General features: G+C 33.8%; 1 protein-coding gene across 1 annotated transcript; it reads left to right on the top strand.

Moving 5' to 3' along the window:
• Positions 1-10969: 10969 nt before the first annotated feature.
• LOC128042529 (uncharacterized) lies at positions 10970-11284 on the top strand. Its single transcript, XM_052633894.1, has one exon. It carries the CDS (start codon positions 10970-10972, stop codon positions 11282-11284), a length of 315 nt encoding a protein of 104 aa, XP_052489854.1.
• Positions 11285-19262: the final 7978 nt, after the last annotated feature.

Genomic DNA, 19262 nt, shown 5'->3' with positions numbered 1-19262 from the left:
AGTGAAAATGAGAGAAACAAGTGATTAAATTAAAATCACAAAAACATAGAAAATTTCAGTCATGTTGCACAAAACTCGCTAACATGACTGTACTTACCAATATAATGTCGTGTCCTACTTAAAGAGAGAAAAGGAAGGTGAAAGAAGGAGATAAAAATGGGTGAGCTAAAACGTACATTAGGGGGTCTGTAGGGGAAAATATGATGTGCCAAACTACTTTCGTGCTAGAACTGTTTTGAAGTGCTTTATTCTTGAAATTCGAACAACCCTAAGCCTCATAACATTACAAGTCGAAAATTCCTATGTGAATTAGGTAACTCTGTTCATGGATGAAAATTAGATTAGGTATGTAGAATGATAGTTACTTGTATTCGCCTAATATAAATGTAATACTTCTGTAAGCATTTGGATGAAATCATATATTTGACAATATTTTACTTGTTTGCTTTGTAATGAACTCTCATGTTTAAATGAAAAAAATTGAGAATCGGTTATATACCATGTTAAGATTGCATGTTTGATAAACTTTTCTATCTATTATGCTTCTGACAATATGTTTGTATGAAACATGCTAAAGGGTCGTCTTTTATGTGTCTTTTGTTTGCTTATTTTCTTGCATGTGCAATTACATTGCTTGGGGACAAGCAATGACTTAAGTGTGGGGTAGTTTGATCTACCACAATTCGTTGTGGAAAATTAGGTCTTTTACGACACTTAGGGAGCTTGTTTTCTAGAAATTAAATAATGCTTTTGTTAAGTTTGCATTCCAAGCATCTAGTTAGTAAAGTAAGTAATTAGGAGTGTTTTATGACCTTTTAGGTCAATTCGAGCCTAAGGGAGGAGTAACATGTTGGTTGAGTGTGCGGGACGTCAATTTAGGCCAAAGAGTTAGTGGACAGCTCCTTATGTTGCAACATGCTGCTTGGATGTCGCAACACAACTTTCAGAATACCTTAGGAGCATACTGTCGACCATGTCGCGACACACACCGGGGAATGTCATGACATACCCCTGAACAAGCACCAAAGAAGCATACTGCCATTGGTGTCATAAAATAGGCATAAAAGCTTAGTTGTGACGACACCACTAAAGACAAAAAAGGTGTTTTAGTTTGCACAGCTCCAATTAATGATGTTTATTCACTTGTATTAGGTCTAAATAAGTCATCTAACATGACTTCTATAAATAAGACTATTTAAAACTCAAAAGGGGAATTCTTCCCTTCTATTTAGTTTTCAATACTTAGATTAGGGTTTTGACTTTAGCAATTTCGTTTCGAGTATTTTTCAGTTCTTATTTAGTTGTTCGTTTTCTTAATTCGGATTGTGAGTTGCTCAACTATTGCTACGAATTTCCAGTTTTAGACTTCATCAATATTCAGAATCACTTCTCATTTCTATTTATTTTATCTTGTGATATTTAATTAACGCTTCAATTCAATTTTGAGATTATGTTACTTAGATTCATGGGTAACTAAAATTCGAGGGAGATTAACGAGTGGATATGAAAGTTGTTAACAATTTTTTAAGGTTTCTTGTCAAATCAATTAGTTCGGGTTGAGAGAGATTAAACCCTAGGCCTGACAACCTTAGGAAGTCAATTAGGTAGATGAGGTCAAGAGAATAGCCTACCATGTAGTTCTTACCGGCTAGTTAGGTTAGTTAGAGGCTGAGAGGTAATAACTAGATTAACAACTAGTTGATTGAATAGAACCCTAAGTTAGAAGTTAGCTATGAACACTGAAGTGAGTTAGTCTTCTGTTTTTATATTTGAGAGATTTAGAATCACTGATTTATGTTATTTAATGTTCTTTGCATGTTCTATTTTCATTCATTTATTCATGATTTATTGTAATATCGTTTTAATTCACTACTGCTTAGACTTGTTATCGTAAGGATTAATCACTAATTTAATCAAGCCTCTTTTAGGTACAATCCTCGGAATACTTTTGTGTTTCGTTGTAACTTCTATATTACAACATAATTCGTACAATTGTGGGCACACCTAATTCACATATTTAGTTGCAGTAATTTTTTTCACTTTCAACGTTTGTATGTCGGTAGGTGGTCATTAACACCAGTATCAACAGGATCAAGAATCAAACTACATGGGCTCGACAGTCTCACGGGAGTGGGGTTCCTATTGCCAAACAACCTCTCCAAAATAGGGGTGAGCAAAACTTGATTTGACTCGAAAAAATAAAAAAAATCGAATTTCGAGTTAAATGTATCGAGTTATTCGAATTAATCAAATTATTTGAGTCAACTTGAATTTTGAGTTCAAATCGAGTTTGGTTTTTGAATTCGAATAACTCGAATTATTCGAATAAACCGAATACAAAATTATAATATTTTACATTTTTACCCTAAACTTCCAAACCTTTTTACTTTCCCCCAAAACTTTTACTCCCTCCCACTTCCCCCCCCCCAAAAAAAAACACTTTTACTTTCCCATCCCACACCCTTTTACCCCAAACCCATTTGCTCCCCCCTCCCAAAATTTTTTTGAATATTAACCCCCCAAAATTTTACTCCCCCATTTGCTTTCTCCCCAAAATTTTACTCCCTCAACCCCAAAACTTTTTATTTTCTCCCTAAACTTTTACTTCTCACCTTTTACCCCCAAATAGAAAATTAAAATCATCCAAAAAAAATCCCTAAACTTAAATAGTAATAATTTTATTTATATCTACTATTTATATTATTAAATTAAATTTCACATTTTGTACTATTTATATTATTGAATTGTTTAATAATATTGAATCTTCATAAATTTTTGTTAAAATTGAATTATTGATGATGCCATAAATATTCGTGTTAAAATTTTATGTTGATATCAATTTCGCATTTTATCTTTAAGATAATTTTATTATAAAAAATCACATTTTTACATTTAATATATTTTTTAATTTCATATTACATAGTGACAAGAATTAGAAGATAATTGAAGCAACTTAGCAAACAAAGAAGTTGACCCGTATATAAAAGATTAATAAATAAATTATGAGGGGATGAAAGTTAATAACAAATTTGATTACGGTGGGTGGTAATGATTATAATGAGCCAAAATCATTTTTTTTAATTTAACTGGAACAAATATATTTGATTCGATTCGATTCGAATTCCATCTCACTCGACTCAATTCGAGAAAATTTCAAATCGAGTTAGAATGATAAAATAGGATTCGCCAACTCAATTAACTCGAAAATTTTTCATTCGATTCGATCAAACACTTACCCCTACTCCTAAATATCCGGTCGTCTCCCAGTATCAAAGATGTCGGGTTGTTAGCCAAAAAATTTCATCATCTAAAGTCTCATTAGTTTAAATATTTTGTTCCGGGTCATTTTGTGCCAATGATGATACCCCATCCGAGCTTGCTCTGGATCAACAAAAAACATTGTGTCCACCTGGTAATCTTCGACAAAAAGTGGATCAAGTGGAGGAACATTGGCAAACTAAGCAGCAACAGACGTGAATGTGCAGTGTTGGCTACGCTGGCTATGTATCGTGAGGTGCAGGCCTAGCCCTCATCTCGATTGATCTCCAATTGTTAACCCCTCAATACCAACACATGAAAATAGTTTCCCATTTTCCAGGAACCACCTCTAATATTTTGGATGCATTGAAAAATCCCCGTTATTGCTAAACCCTTTTGCAACCTATCCTAATCGGTTGGCCCAAATGCAATTCTACTAATAATGCTCATGGGGCCAATATTTGTTTATCTTGCCCCAAAGGTCAATGTCGTCAATCTTGCTTGGCTCAACCAGTTCAAGAAGAAAACCCCCGCAACATTTCGAATTGACAAATAATATAGGTATTCTGGTATTTGGGTCAGTGTACGACATCTATCTAAACTGTAAAAAAAATTAAAAAAAAATGTCAACTTGCATTTCAATCTCCTTTTCATAAACCAAAGTCCTAAAAGTATTAAAATACAAGTATAATATACAATAACATAGAGGTTCTGTGGTTAACCCGACTCCAACAGAAGAAGTTATCAACTGTCTAAAAATGGGTAAGCTCATCCCCTATACTGAACCCTTGTTAGGTTTCCCCCGTCTGTTGAAAATAATTTAACATGATTAATGGCAAGAAAATATTAATTTGGGCATTACAATACAATATAAAAGAATTTTTGGTTTACCTATTAACCAAAATGAACAAATTCAATCGAACTACTGAGGCTAAAAAAGGCATTTTGTACCAAGCCCACGATTAAAGAAAAAGTAGGCATCCTCCAATATCTTGCGACTTGTGATTCGTCGCTCGACACATTTTCATGTACAAGAATGCTAAGTCAGCAGCTCCCCATATATAATGCGCAGCTAGATGGAAATCCTGAAGCAACTAGAAATACATCAAGTGTACCATATTGTCGGATTTCCCAGGCATCAGCACGTTTCCTAACAGATGTAAGATTTACGCTCTTGCATGACACATAAGATCATTCGTTGTTGCCTCTTTTGGAACAATTTCAAAATTTTGCCTCAACAATGTCATCTTCACTTCGTTTCCCTCCAAATTTCCTTTCTCCGGTATCTTGCCAAGCAGCTCTCCGTAGGTTTCAGCAGTCTTGACATTGCTTACATTGGCGACTGCAAAGCCATCTAGAGAAGCCCCAATTAGAGTGTAACACGTTCTAGTGTAGTTGTACACTCCTCGCATCACTAGTGGAAGGTATGCGTCTCAAGTCTCCACCATTCCACCAAATCAGATATCAATTCCCGGTTCAAATTATAACTCTCGATCCTAAAAAATTCGGCTACATCTAGGTCATGCCTTCTTGTTTTAGAAACACGGTCATAGGCGTGCGAAAAGTTTGCTTATATAAAATTAATTATTAACGCTCATCTAAGTTATTATTATCAACAAATTTATGATGTTAAAAAAAATATTTTACTATTTTAACAATATATAAAAAAAAGTGTGGTTCAAAACAGTCTGAGAACATGATGATGATGATGCCGTTTTTATAATCTGCAATAATGAATATATTTAAAATGTTTAGATATAAATATTTATATTTCAATGTTAAAAATTAAATACAGAATTTAAAATTTAATATCAATTTCGAATCTAACAAAATAGAATAATATTTGCATTATTCTTAAATTAAACTTTATTCTAATTTAACAATTTAGATTAAAAAAAACAAACTTTGTTTCTAAATAGGTGAGGATGAGAAAGGTTGAGCCTTGAGAATTAAAAAACTAACAAATTTTTACATTTTTTTTAAAAATCGTGATATAATGTAAATATTGGGTTTTTTATAGGGTTTAGGTGTGAGAACTCGAGTAAAAGGCTTTGATTTGACAATGCAATGTGATAAGTTTAAAATATATAAATTTTTTAGCACTTTTTAACTAATAATTCTTGCAAATTTCGAGTGCTTTTTAGCATATTCTTGTAATTTTATTACAAAATTTTGAATGTGGACAAAATTAAAGATAAATCTCTATTTTTCATTATTTATATGCTAAACTTACACAATTTTGTCAATTTGGAAAAGTTTGGTGCATCGAAAGAAAAGGCAGTTTTGGAAGTCACTTTTCGAGGCTCAAAATGATGTAGCATCCCTGTTGCACAAGCCATGCAGAGGAGGGTTGATTAATAATCGGCCTGGAACGCCCCAATTAAGGGAATAATGGGTCATGGACATGCTTGACCCAACTCAAAAATTAGGCAGAAAATTGGACAGTCTGCTAATGAGGAAAGAGCTTGAAATTGCCCACTAAGGGAGAGTGGCCCAATCGTCCACCAAAGAGCCCAAATGAGCCATCCAAAGCTGATTTAAATTTTTTAGAAAACATTTAAAAACTTTCTCAGAATGTCGTTCAACCCCCTCCTCTTTTCAAACATTTTCTCTTATGCACCAAGCTAAAAATAACAAAGTCATCAACACTTTTTCCTTAAAGCAAGGGTCGGCCATGGGGGAGATATTTTCAAGGATTCAATTTTCTAAAAATAGTCACTCCCCTCATGTATAGATAGGCCCCTTGCTGGTCACTCAAATCATCATTCATTCACTCACCTATCTCTTTCAATTTCCTCTTCACCTGCCCATCTTTTCTCTTCTCATTTGAGAGAAAAGCCACAAGAGTTTTAGAAAGCATTTCAAGATTTCTTGGAGCAGCAACATTCAGCATCTTGAAGGACTTTTGGTTGGCAAAACAAAGGAAAAGGAAGGAAGGGACGCGCGCTAGTCAGACTTCGAAGAAACATCAGATTTGTCTTCTAATTTCTTTCTCTTTATTCCTTTTGATTTATTTTGAATTTATGAACATGATTGCTAGTTATTTCGATGCTCCAAATTTAATTAAAATGACTTAAATTGTGTTTATGTTAGATTGATTGCATTCTATCCACTTAAATTATTAAAATTATGTTTTTGATATTATAGGCCTCAATTAATAATTCATTCAGATAAAAATATGTTTATGTTATTCTTGCATTATAATTGAGAGGATGAAATTGAATTAATTATTTAATCGGAATGAAATTATAATTAATGGACCCAATATTTGAATGGTACATGTTTAATATTTTATGGAGAATTATATTAAATGAGTGATAGTATTGACCAATATTATTGCCATGTAAAAGATTGATGTGATTAAAATTGTTTTGGTATAGTACTATACTGTTACTTCACTATATCTAATGCTTGCTTATGAAATTTATTAAATTGATTTAACATAGACATATGCTAGAAAGGTTTAATAAGTTCAATAAGTATGACTACATAGGCTAATGAATAACCGAGCTGCCATGGAATTATCCATAACATCATTAGCATTGCTTTAACAATTTTAAGTTAAAGAATAAGATTACTCTAACAAATTTAGGTCATATTAACTAAACTGTTTAAAGTCTTACTTTTACCTTGTTTTCACATCTTTAATTTAATTTGTTGCTTAGTTAATTCTAGTTTAGGTAGTAGCTCACTCCTCTTGAAATTAACCTTCTCAGAAATTTGCTTAAGTCTTATTTCATGGTATTTGCCTATATACTCTCGATGGAGACAATACTCGATACTTATCATTTTATTACTTGTTAACGATTGTGTACACTGCACATTTTCGCGAACCACAATGTTAGGCTTGTTTGATGAGTTCTTAAGGCTTGGGAATTACTCTTCCTAGCCTGGTTTCAACAATTTCAATCTGTTGTGATTCGACACAACAATTCAGGCTTATTTGGTGAGTTCTCGATACTTGAAAATCGGTCCAATTAGCCCTGTTTTTGGATCTGGCGCCCTAAGTGTAGTATTTTCGTCTAAGTACACTTGTAATTTTTTTAAACAGATTGGTTAATAAAATTATTCATAATTACATTAATACTTTGTATATTGTCCTCACATGGTTTTTGCACGCAAAGCAAAATGGAAGCAAATGTTGCTCACTGGTTGTCTAATGTTTAACTAATACTAAGCGGTATTATGTGGTTGGATCGTAATATAGAAAGACAACTTGTATTAGTAGATGAACCTAAACATGTCCTTAGTTTAATCGAAAATGAACAAACCGATTGAAAGACTAATATGTCATCTATCAAGTCCAATTGAGGAGATGCCATGTCTTGGGCATCAGAGCAGATGACTCCCAGAAGATAGAGACATAGATGTGACTGACTAAACTGACAGTACATCGGACATGACCCAAGTAGAATAGATCTTGAATTTGTTTATGAATTTATTCACTTGTACTGTTCATAGTGTGACATACCTAAATCCTAAGCGGATGGTGGACTATGTATGCGTGACTCGTACACTTTGATATAAGTAAAAGCCTGAGTTCAAATAGATAAGGAACTGAAAGCTGGTGCGTTGGGTGTACAACTTTTGTAGTACATAGCGTCATTCACAACAGTGGAATTCATAGCCCAAAACATGGGTAAATGATATCCTTTCATTGGAAATACATGGTTGATGAAAAGAAAATATGACCATGGGTCGTCTGTCTTTGTGATGGATGACTTGATCACTATTTGAGAGTGTTTGACTTTTCATGAAGGAAGATGTAATGGTTACCATGAGATAAAATAATATCATATTGGGAGAACGAATATTATCTCAAAGAGATCAATGATATCCTATGAGGGAAACACACTAATGACAAGGTCATTGGACGAGCATTAAGTAGTTGCTTTCGTAATGGTATGCCATTGGGGAAATATCAATCACAATACTATAGTAGAATGAATTCGAGACTAAATGAGTTTTTGATTAAAATGTGAAAAGTTAGAACTTGATTATAAATCATTTGAGCCTCAACCACATATGTCCAATCAGTCCCTTCGCTAGCTTTTTGAAACCAAAAATGAATTGCGTGTTTGAATAGAAATGAACGGAATGAATAGAAAAAGAGAAATGAGAAACATTTAGGAATGATTATGGTTTTTTCTGAAATGGAGAAATGGGATCATTTGGAAATAATGTAGGTTTCCAAAAATGAAAATGAAAACTTACATGGAAGAATGAGTTTATGTTTCTGGACTGTTTTGAAGCTTAAAAATAAAAATAAAAATAAATCATTTAGTCATAGTGAAAATGTTGAGTTGTGAAATATTGAATGAATTTTCTCAAAATTTTATCAGGATAAAATCGTTAAAATTTTACTGAGGGTAAAATTGTCAAAATTTTATTGGGGTAAAATTGAGATGAAAAAATTATTTAATATGTAGATATTAAAGTTTAATTTGAGAAATTGAAAAACTTAATCAAGTATTACAAAGTACTGGTCAAAAAGGCCCAAAAAGTACTCGTAATTGGATCCGATGTAAGAGAGGCCCAAAACCCTTCATGTAAGGAGGTGGGACAAGAAAACCTCTAGTATATTTAGCTAAGGTTGTCGCCCCCTATATCCTAGATAAACTAGGATATTGTTTTTTTAGTGGAAATAAACTTTTACAAATCTATAAGAGTTCTACCTTTTCTTTCTATAAATAGATGACACCGGTAGAGTTATTTACACAATTTTTGAGTGATTGTTATTCTATCAAAAAATAAAGAGAATTTATTCACAACTTATAAATATATTTCTCAGAATAAAAATTTTACCAGATTCTATTATAGAAGAGAGAATTTTCATTTTCACCCAAAAGAAAAACTTTATCTAGTTTTGTGTTTTGATTTAATCGGTTTGAGTCCACACTCGAAGTAGTTCGTGGTACAAGAATAGCGGAGAAGATCATTTCGTTAAAAGCTGGAAAACATTAAGGATCTGTTTATCCAAAAACACAAGTTTGATTTAGGTCTAAGGTTTATTGTTGGAAATATCACAAACTGAGTCGTTTTCAAAATTTTTATTTTCTACTATGCAAGAAAATCATTTTCAAACCAAATTTTTTCCAATAATTGGTATCAAAGCCAGGTTACGCTTGTTTTTGGTGTAAACCGAGACCAAATCTCTCTCTTCATCTTGTTTGATTAATATTTGATAAGATGTGACATTCTTATAATTATTTGCATGTTTAGGGGAATGTATGTGAATGAAGGCAATATTATATATATTTGTTATATAATTATATTTTTCCAAGTTTGTGGTTCTTAAAAAATAGACCGTGGACTATCATCTCCATATAGGGTTATTTTTAGTTTTAGAATTCTTGTGAGTCGAAAATGGATATAGGACATAAATGTAATTTTCCAGAAAGGATTCCATGATGAGGAGAAGATGGAGTGATGGCAGTCGAAGACATAAGGAATGTCTTGTGATGAAAAACTATATAATTTTTGTTTTTCATTTATTTTCTAGAAATAGAACCTAAAAAACCTTGGTCGACAATTTTATTGTTTTAGTCATCTCTTTATATATCTGTTCAATAATTATTTATGATATAATTTTGATATATATGTATAAAATGATCCACAATTGATCTATCAAAGATGAAAAGTGTGGTAATGAGAAAATACATGTGTTGTACTGTTCCGTTCACTTTTTTAGGTTATCCGATTACTATGAGAAGTGCGGTAATAAGAATGTGATGTCTAGGATTGGACCTGGAAAGGAAAGACTTGGTTTTTAAGTGGTTAAATATGACTCACCTCTCTTTCTTGGGAACCTACTTGGTGCATGATTCTCATTCACTTCTTCTATTTTTCCCTTAAAAGAAAAATTATGGATAATCAAAATTGTTTGATTGACTCTCGTGAATAATTGAATGTGAATATTGTAAAATTGCCATAGCATGTCATGTATACATAAGATAAGCATGCCATATAATTTAGGAAAGAATGCCACATGTACTTGTCATGCATATATTGATCATACATGATTGAAACCATAAATTAAAAACCTTGCTTGTTTTTTAAAATATTGAGTGGAAGAAGGTTCCTAAATAAGACCTACGACCTCCATCAATGGTTTCTTGTGATGGCATGAAATGGATCTACCCCAAGGTATACATTGTCATGTGGATTTCATTGAGGAGACTTCCTGAGAGTAAGTAGAATTTTTTTATGATCACATAATAGTTCAATCGGCCCCTGTAGTAGGTATTACCATGCGATACATTAAGAAATTGTCTTTAAAGAGGACAACTAGTCACAGCATGGTACTTGGTGAGATTGTCCCAAGATGACTCATTTGTGGTGCATGATGCGATAGGTGTTGAGTTGATTGTTATACACTCAAGATCATCTAGTTAAGTAACTCCCTAAGGAGTTATACTTATAATGATGACCAAACGTTACACGATTATTAGTACGTGAGAATGCCTAAGGAATTAGGTTCATGTACTAATTGGATAGAAATACATGTTCTTACTAGTTGACCATGATCACACCAAGGTGGTTTGATTCAATGGGTGTAAGAATTATAGTTGTAATGGCTTCCAAATATTTTTAAGGTTTAATGTAAGATGCATGCATCATCTTAATGCATATCGTAATGTTGCAAAATGCTTTCAAATATTTATTTAATACAAAGATATTAATATATGAATGATTTATTGTCAATTCAAAAATGGCAACAACTCCCTTATTGAACATACTCATTGAAAACAAATTGAACGAAAATAATTATACGGAATGGAAAAGGAACTTGATAATTGTCTTGAGTTGTGAGAAACTTAAAACAGTTCTAGATACTAACTGCCCACCAGCCACTCAAGATGAGGCTAGAAAACGCTGGGAAGAGTTTGATGAGATAGCTCATTGTTATATGCTAGCAAGCGTGACCAATATTCTGTATAAGCAACTAGAGAGCTGTAAGAATGCTAAAGCGATTTTAGATAAGCTAGAAGACATATTTGAAGGCCAAGCTGCCTTGGATCAATAGTCTACCATAACTAGCTTGATGAATGGCCAGCAAAAGCCCAACACTCGAGTCAAACACCATATTATCAATTTTATGGGCTACTTTACGGAGGTCGCGGACAATGGGACAAATCTGGACCTGAACACTCAAATTGAGATGGTGTTCAAAAGCTTTTCAAAGGATTTTACTGGTCTTCAGGCCACATATAACCTTAGAAACAAAAACCTGATGCTTACAGAACTCATGAAGGAGTTACAGTCCTATGAGTTGATGTTGAACGACGGTCAACCGATCCAAAGAGTAGAAGTGAATATAATTGTTGTTTCTTCCTCAAAAGGGATAGGAAAACACATTAAGAAAGACAAGACTAAGATCTCTGAGCCACAATAAGCGAAGATGAAGAGAACTGGAAAGCCTAAAGACTTATCTAAGTTTAAATGTTTCTTCTACAACAAGAAAGGTAACTTCAAGACAAATTGTAAAGAGTGGAAGGAATACCTAGCTACCAAAGGGAATTGTATGAAATTCTTGATGATAGAAGCTTTTTTAGTGGAAGATTCAATAGGCCACTAGGTCATTGATTCAGGAGCCACAAATCATGTTTGTGTTTCTCTACAGGGGTTTAAGGAGATGAAAGATCTTAAAGATAATAGCTGATCATTACAGATCGGGAATGGGACAAGTGTGGTAGCTAAAGTAATGAGAGATGTACATATTTATTTTGATAATTTTGGGAAGATTAATTTAAGAGACATTTTTTATGTACCAAGTTTCAAAAGAAACTTAATTTTCGTTGCATGTTTATATAAAGACGGCTTGACCTTGAATTTTAATAATGGAATTGCAATATTTAGAATCATAATCTTATCTATAATGGATGGATTTCAAATAATCTCTATTTTATCAAACTAAAGATGTACACACTGCTTGAGATTGAAATATCAAATAAAAGACTTAAAACTTCTCACTCTAATGAGGCATACCTTTGGCATTTGAGACTTGGTCATATTAATCGAGAAAGAATCACTAGACTTGTGAAAGACGACATCTGAAGTTTGCTTAAAGAAGTTGATCTTCTACAATATGAATCTTACTTGGAAGGTAAGATGACTAAGCAACCTTTTAATGCAAATGGAACCAGGGCCAAAAAAATTCCTAGAACTTGTGCACATTGATGTATGTGGCCCCATAAGTGTTAGTGCAAGAGGTGGTTATGAGTATTATGTAACTTTTATTTATGACTATTCCATATATGGGTATGTATACCTGATGCATCACAAAAGTGAAACCTTTGATAAATTCAAATAGTTTCATGTGGAAGTGGAAAAAAAAGCTAGGTTTACCTATAAAGGCACTTCATTTTGATGGAGGTGGGGAATATTTATTTGATGAGTTCTTAGGGTACCTCATAGAGACTAGGATTCTACCCTAGTTAATTGTGTCGAGCATTCCACAAAAAATTGGCATGGTAGAGAGAAGGAATCGAATGTTGTTAGACATGGTACATTCGATGTTAAGTTATTCGAAGCTGTCAATCTCTTTCTGAGGATATGCAGTACAAACAACTTGTTGTTGTAATAGCCCGTTTTCAGTGAAATCAGAACAGTGGTTTTTGGACCATAAATTTGACAAGTAAATTAATATTTTTTTATTATTTTAATGTATATGGGATGTTAGTAAGATCGTATTAAAATTTCGTTAAGAAATTTTGACGTTTGTATGATTAATTATGTGAAAATGACTAAATCGTAAAAAGAACAAAAGTAAAATTCCATTAGTTAAAAGGGTTAAATGACTATAGAACTTCAAAGTGAGTGGAATTAAATGGTAATTAGACCATTTGTGTGGTTAGTGGATATTCATGGCAGGGTTTATTTGAAATTTTAAATGTATTTAAATGTTAAAAAGGTAAATGAGTAATTAAGGTTAAAATAAAGAAAACTAAAAATTTCTTCATCTTCTTCCATCTTCTCCACCGGTTTTCTTAAGAAAAAAAAAGCCATTTTTAGGGTTGAAGCATTTGGCCAAGTCCCTTGCTTGCATGGCATGATTTTTAAGCCCGTTTTTAATGATTTCTATGTTTTCAAGATTGTTGTAGCTTAATCTAGCTAGCTCGGGGATCAATTTGTAAAATTGTTAAAGATTAAGGGTTATGCCATGAATCTTCTTGCATGATTCTTGATTCTTAATGATAGATTATGAGTCCTTGTTGATAAATAAACAAATTTTTTAAAGTGATTTTTGATGAAAATGACATTTAGGGACTTATTTGTAAAAGTAGTAAAAGTTTATGTTAAATTTGTGAAATGATGGTTTGTATGTATGGTTTAAGTCCCTAGATAATTCAACTAGCTTGTAAATAGGACTAAAATGTTTAAATTTTAATTTATGACCTTAAGGACTAAATTGTGAAAAGTTAAAGTATTAGGTGAAAAATAGTAAGTTTACAAAAATGTGAAATGTGGACTAAATTGAATGCTAGGGATATTAAATGGATTAAATTTTTCTATTTAGATCAAGATAGACCACGTATGGATCTAGATCGGGGTAAAGTTAAAGCCTCGGATTAGTCGATCTCGTTTTTACGCCCTAGTCATCGAGGTAAGTTCGTATATTAATGTTATATCAATTTATATGTTAATGTGTTATTTTCCATGGGATTAAATGATGTACATCCAAAGCAATGTTATGATGGTTATCGAGTCTCGGTTGAACTTTGATCAGCTGTTTAATGTCACAGTAATAATGTGCAAGCCTGCACTGTCGGTGCAAGTATAGTAGACATATATGAGTTTGTCAGATATTGATCCTACGAGGATGGTTATCTTTTGTCTATTAATGTTAGTGCAATAAATAGATAAATTGTGAGAGTAGTTGTCGAAGCAATAACTTGAAAATAATAAGATAAAATATGATAGTGAGAAACTGGGATCCCCAACGTGAATATTCAATAGAATGCTAAGTGCTCACAAGGAAAAAAAGGATAGGTGATTGTCAATGCATTAAACTGCAATGAATATCTTGCCAAGCTTAACTTCTATATTTAATCTAAGACTTAAACATGCACATTAACCCACCTTCCAATGCTGGCAATGGAACACTATTAAGAACAAGTGGATTAAATTCCTCTAATCCTCAAGCAACTTCCGTTGTCATGCTTGTTAGCTTGAACTATCACTGCACCTTCCAGTGTCAGTGACCGCAATAACATTTTCGTGCTAAAAACATTCAAACCCAAAGATTAAATTGTAGAAGCAAGATTAAAGAAAATAACATTTAACCCAAAAATCATGTGTACTTCCATACTAACATGAAATAGAAACTAATCACCAGCGTTTAGAAAAGAAAAATAAAAGAAACAAGTGGAGAATACTATTCCTAGACAACTCGACTTGGATCTGTCTATTCCTCCTTGTGTCGCACTCAGGGCTCCTCGTCAAGAACTGGTTTGCATCCTTTTCACGTCGGTTCAGCTGTTGGAGCTTAAGCCACTATAGCTGAAAGCTTCAAGAGGTAAGTTGAAGAAGACGATCCAAAAAGCTCTCCTTCCCCCTCTCTTTTTTTGTGTGAATATTGATATTTATTCAAATAGTGCAACTGTCCTTTTGTCAGAATCATGTTGCCTCTGTACGTACAAGTTAGTTGTACCAAACTGGACAGCTCACGCATTTTTGTTCCTATCCGGAAAACTGTTAGGTGCTGTGACAATTCTGGGCACAATTTGGAAAAACTCATGCAGAGCCATCAGTACCAAAACATGACAAAATTAAGGATAAATAGGCTAAGATCCACCGAGTCATAAAATGTAAATTACTGAAATGAAAATACTAAAATATGTGCTAAAGATAACTAAAAGGGAACAAATTAACCAATAAGTAGGGAGAAAACATATGTTCTTTCTAGTACTATCACCCCTCCAAGCTTGAGTTTTTACTTGTCCTAAAGTAAAATAGAAACTGGCTAGACTATACAAAAATTCATTAAGGTAAATGATCATTCTAGCAACCTGAATCACCTACAATTCCAATGAATGATTCACATTTAGATGACAGAATATTGGATCGACAATATATAAGTATGAATGACTAAGATTGCATCTTCATCAAAACCAACATCATGCTTTAAATCTTAAATTCTATCTACCAATACATCATTTATTGTAAATATATATTTATATACATACATATATATATTTTTTATGTGAATAAGGGATATCGTTGAATTACTGTACCCTTGCTCCTGAAAAGTAACGATGGAGTGTAACAAACCCCAAGGAGTACGTAATTGCATCGACACACACTCGTGCAGCTACAGCCTTTGGCTAGATTCATTTTTCTAATGCTTGCATTAGAGTGTTCCCTCTTTAATATTTCACAATACACACATTTTGAAGTGTCTCTTATTTATAAGTAATATATATATGAGTAGCTATAAAAGGCAGATTCATTCAAGATTCAAGGAATGCTACTAGTAATCCATTACTAATGGAACCTAAATCATTCATTAAAGAATTGAAGATACAACATTCTGTCAAATTTATCTGACTCATTCATTGATAGTTCACATGATTCAAGAATTAAGCATCGAATGTAACAAAATTTTTTAACACATTTGCATTAACCACAAATAAACCTTGCATGTTTAATTAATATATTAAAAAAATTTAAAATGTGAGTGTATTTCCAAACCCCATATGCATTCCCCCAAACTTAAAGTTCACATTGTCCCCAATGCACTAAGATTAAAATGCGATGATAATAATAATGCAACTACAATGTTCATTAACAAAATGAAAATTATAGCTACATGCAATGCATGAATACTACAGCTAAAACGTAAAATAAACTAACTCAGTTTTCCTTAGCCATCAATGTGGCTGCACGATGTGTCTTCTTCCTCCTCCTTTTCTCCTCATTCTTGCGCTTTTTGTCTTTAGAGTGCTTTCCTTTCCTTTTTTGGGCTTTGCACGGTCCTCTGATCGCTCCTTAGGTTCTGACTCTGTCCTGGCATCATCGGCTGCTTCTTGTGTAGGAGGGGTCACCTTAAGTGGTCTGGTATAGACCACTATTCCTAATGAATTATAGTGCTCTTTACTTGTTACCTCTACAGCTTCCGCCGGTCTAGCTCCATCTCGCTCCAGATTATCAGTAGTTGCACCTACAAACTCGGATGCATTGTCAATATTCTCAGCAGTTTCTTTCTCTGTATTTTCTTCCTCGGCCTTTTTATTCACAACCTCAACACAGCCGTCCTCCTTTCCCATAGGAACTTCCTCTTCCACAGCAAACGCCTCTTTACCAGTAATGACTTTACCCTCAACCAGGCTATCAATCCTTCGCATGCACTCCTCAACGTCCATTGATTCCTTTTCTTTCTCAACATCAAATATGTGCACAATGGGAGGAGATTCCACAGATCTGTCTCGGTCCCCTAGGTCATCTTTAGTGGAGGAGGGTTCATATTCTCAGATAATTGGTGGGAACACTGGAAATTTTAGGAGTGGGGTCGGGCTTAAATGACGTAATGTGGCTACAATAGAGCTGTTATAGGCCCTGGTATAAGCAGAAAACAAATTTTGTGATCTGTCTATAGCCTCTATTTTAGCGACAAGGCTGATCCGCTTATTATTGATGGAATTGGTAAACTTTTTGATATCTTTCATTTTACCGAGTAGTGATGTCTCTATAGTCAAGTTTGTTCCCTTACTTTCTGTTTTGGTTTTGCCCTTCCTTGTATTGCTGGTCTCCGTCTCTTTCATTGTCGGTGTATCTTTTTCACGAGTCATTCTTTCAATAGACGTTTCATTGATCAGGCCATTATTTTCCAAGATCTCTTCATCGTCACGGGGCATAATCCCTTTTCTATCACAATAGCATCACCAGCGACGGGAAAACCAAAATTCCATTTTGCCTTGCGACAGAGTCAGCAATTTCCTGGTGGAGTATTTCGCTGACATCAATATTTCTGCCTTTGAAAATTGAATGTATCAATCACATTCTATCCAGGTTGACTGTGGTGCTATGAGTGGAGGGTAGTAGCCTGCAGTTGACAAAATGAAACCAAATTTTGCTTTGTAGTGTTAGTAAGCGGTGGTGCATCATATAATTCTTTTGATGTGAAACTGTCCACAATGCTTCTTCGATAGATAAATCCTTCACCGACAGGTCCCTTTTGTCGTCTGTGATATCTTCAATAAACTTGGAGTGTTCATCGGCATCCACCTTAGTGTTGTATAGCTCATTGATTTTTGTAGCATCCCATGAGATTAAACCTTCTCGAAAAAATATAAACTCCAACTCATGGTCATAAAGGTTAGCATAAACTTACGTACCAATAAAGGAGAATAGCTTCTAGGATGTGTACAGAAAGTCGCCCACTTCAACTTAGAGATGGTTCTAGAGATTTTTTGCCCAAATCTTGCTATTGCGAAAGAAGAATGCCCTGTTCTGGGTGGAAGTTTCACTTTAAGATATTGTTTTGAAATCAGTTTTTGGCTACTTTCATTAAAAAGATCACCAACTCCTTTTTCTCTGTTGGCATGGAGGATTCTGACTCACAAACTGCAGTTGTAGAGGATGAGTGCTCTTCAACAGGCTTGGTGGCTTTCTTAACAGATCCTCTCGTTTTTGCCGTATTTTTCTTGTTTTGTGGAGTGAAAATGGTTTAAAGGTGTAAATGTACGAACTTGGGGGAGAGAAAGTGAACAAAAATTACTGCTTGGTCATTTCACAGTAGGCACAATAAAGAGGGGTTTATAGTGAGTGAAAGAAGAAAATGGAAAGACGTGATTTTCTGAAGGGAAATAAAGCTGGCGGGAATAATTGCATCCAATAAGAATTGCTCCCGCTCAGACAGATCAGACGGCTAGGTGAATTTTGATCAAACTTAGGGATCTAAAATTTCTAGTCTGCCATCATTCTTGCTGAGTCAGAAGTGACAGTACAATAGTACGAACTGCGTTGGCAATAAAGCCCAAGTGCGCCAACAATGGTACCTAATTATTCTGCAAAAACAAAAACAAAAACAAAAATAATAAAACAATTTTGAACAGAAGTAAAAATAAAATAAAATTACCTAGTAATAAATTACAGAAGAAAGAAAGAAAAGAAAAAAAAATTGTTCGACCAATTTAATGGTCTCTGCCTTCTTTCGATCAAAATTCCCAAGATAATGTTTCAATCATTGACCATTCACTTTGAATTGGTGTTCATCATCTAAATCTTCGATTGTGACTGCACTATGAGGAAATACTTTTACCACTTCGAAAGGTCCAGACCAACGAGAGCGCAATTTACCTGGGTGCAGTTTCAGTTTAGAATTGAATAATAAAACTTATTGACCCGCGATAAATTGTCGCTGGAAAATAATTCTATCATGCCAGCGTTTGGTCTTTTCCTTGTAAATTGCAGCGTTTTCATAGGCATTTCACCTAATCTCCTCTAGTTAAGTGATATCCAATAAAATTTTTTTCCAGTAGCTTTATAGTCCATGTTCACTTGCTTAATTGCCTACATTGCTTTATGTTCCAGTTCAACTGGCAAGTGACATGTTTTCCCAAAAATAATTTGATACGGCGACATCCCTAATGGAGTTTTGTATCTTGTTCGCAATGCCTATAAATTGTCATCCAGACTTGAAGACCAATCTTTCCTCGAAGGGTTCACAACCTTCTCAAGAATGTTTTTAAGTTGTCGATTCGACACTTCGACTTGTCCATTAGTTTGTGGATGATAAGTAATAGCCATTCTATGATTGACTCCATATCTTTTCAATGCAGCTGCCACTTGGTTGCAATGAAAGTGTGTACCCTGATCACTAATCAATGTCTTTGGTGTGCCAAAGTGGGTGAGTATATGCTTGTGAAAAAATTTAAGCATTGTCTTTGCATTATCTTTTGGTACTACTGATAGCACTAGAAAGAACATAGGTTTTCCCCCTTACTTATTGGTTAAAATTTTCCCATTTAGTTATCATTAGCATACATTTCAGCATTTTCAAT

Source organism: Gossypium raimondii, chromosome 7, assembly GCF_025698545.1.
Source record: "Gossypium raimondii isolate GPD5lz chromosome 7, ASM2569854v1, whole genome shotgun sequence".
In the NCBI taxonomy this organism is placed as follows: domain Eukaryota; kingdom Viridiplantae; phylum Streptophyta; class Magnoliopsida; order Malvales; family Malvaceae; genus Gossypium; species Gossypium raimondii.
The sequence above is the reverse complement of the archived record's forward strand: the minus strand, read 5'-3'. Positions and strand labels throughout refer to the sequence as shown.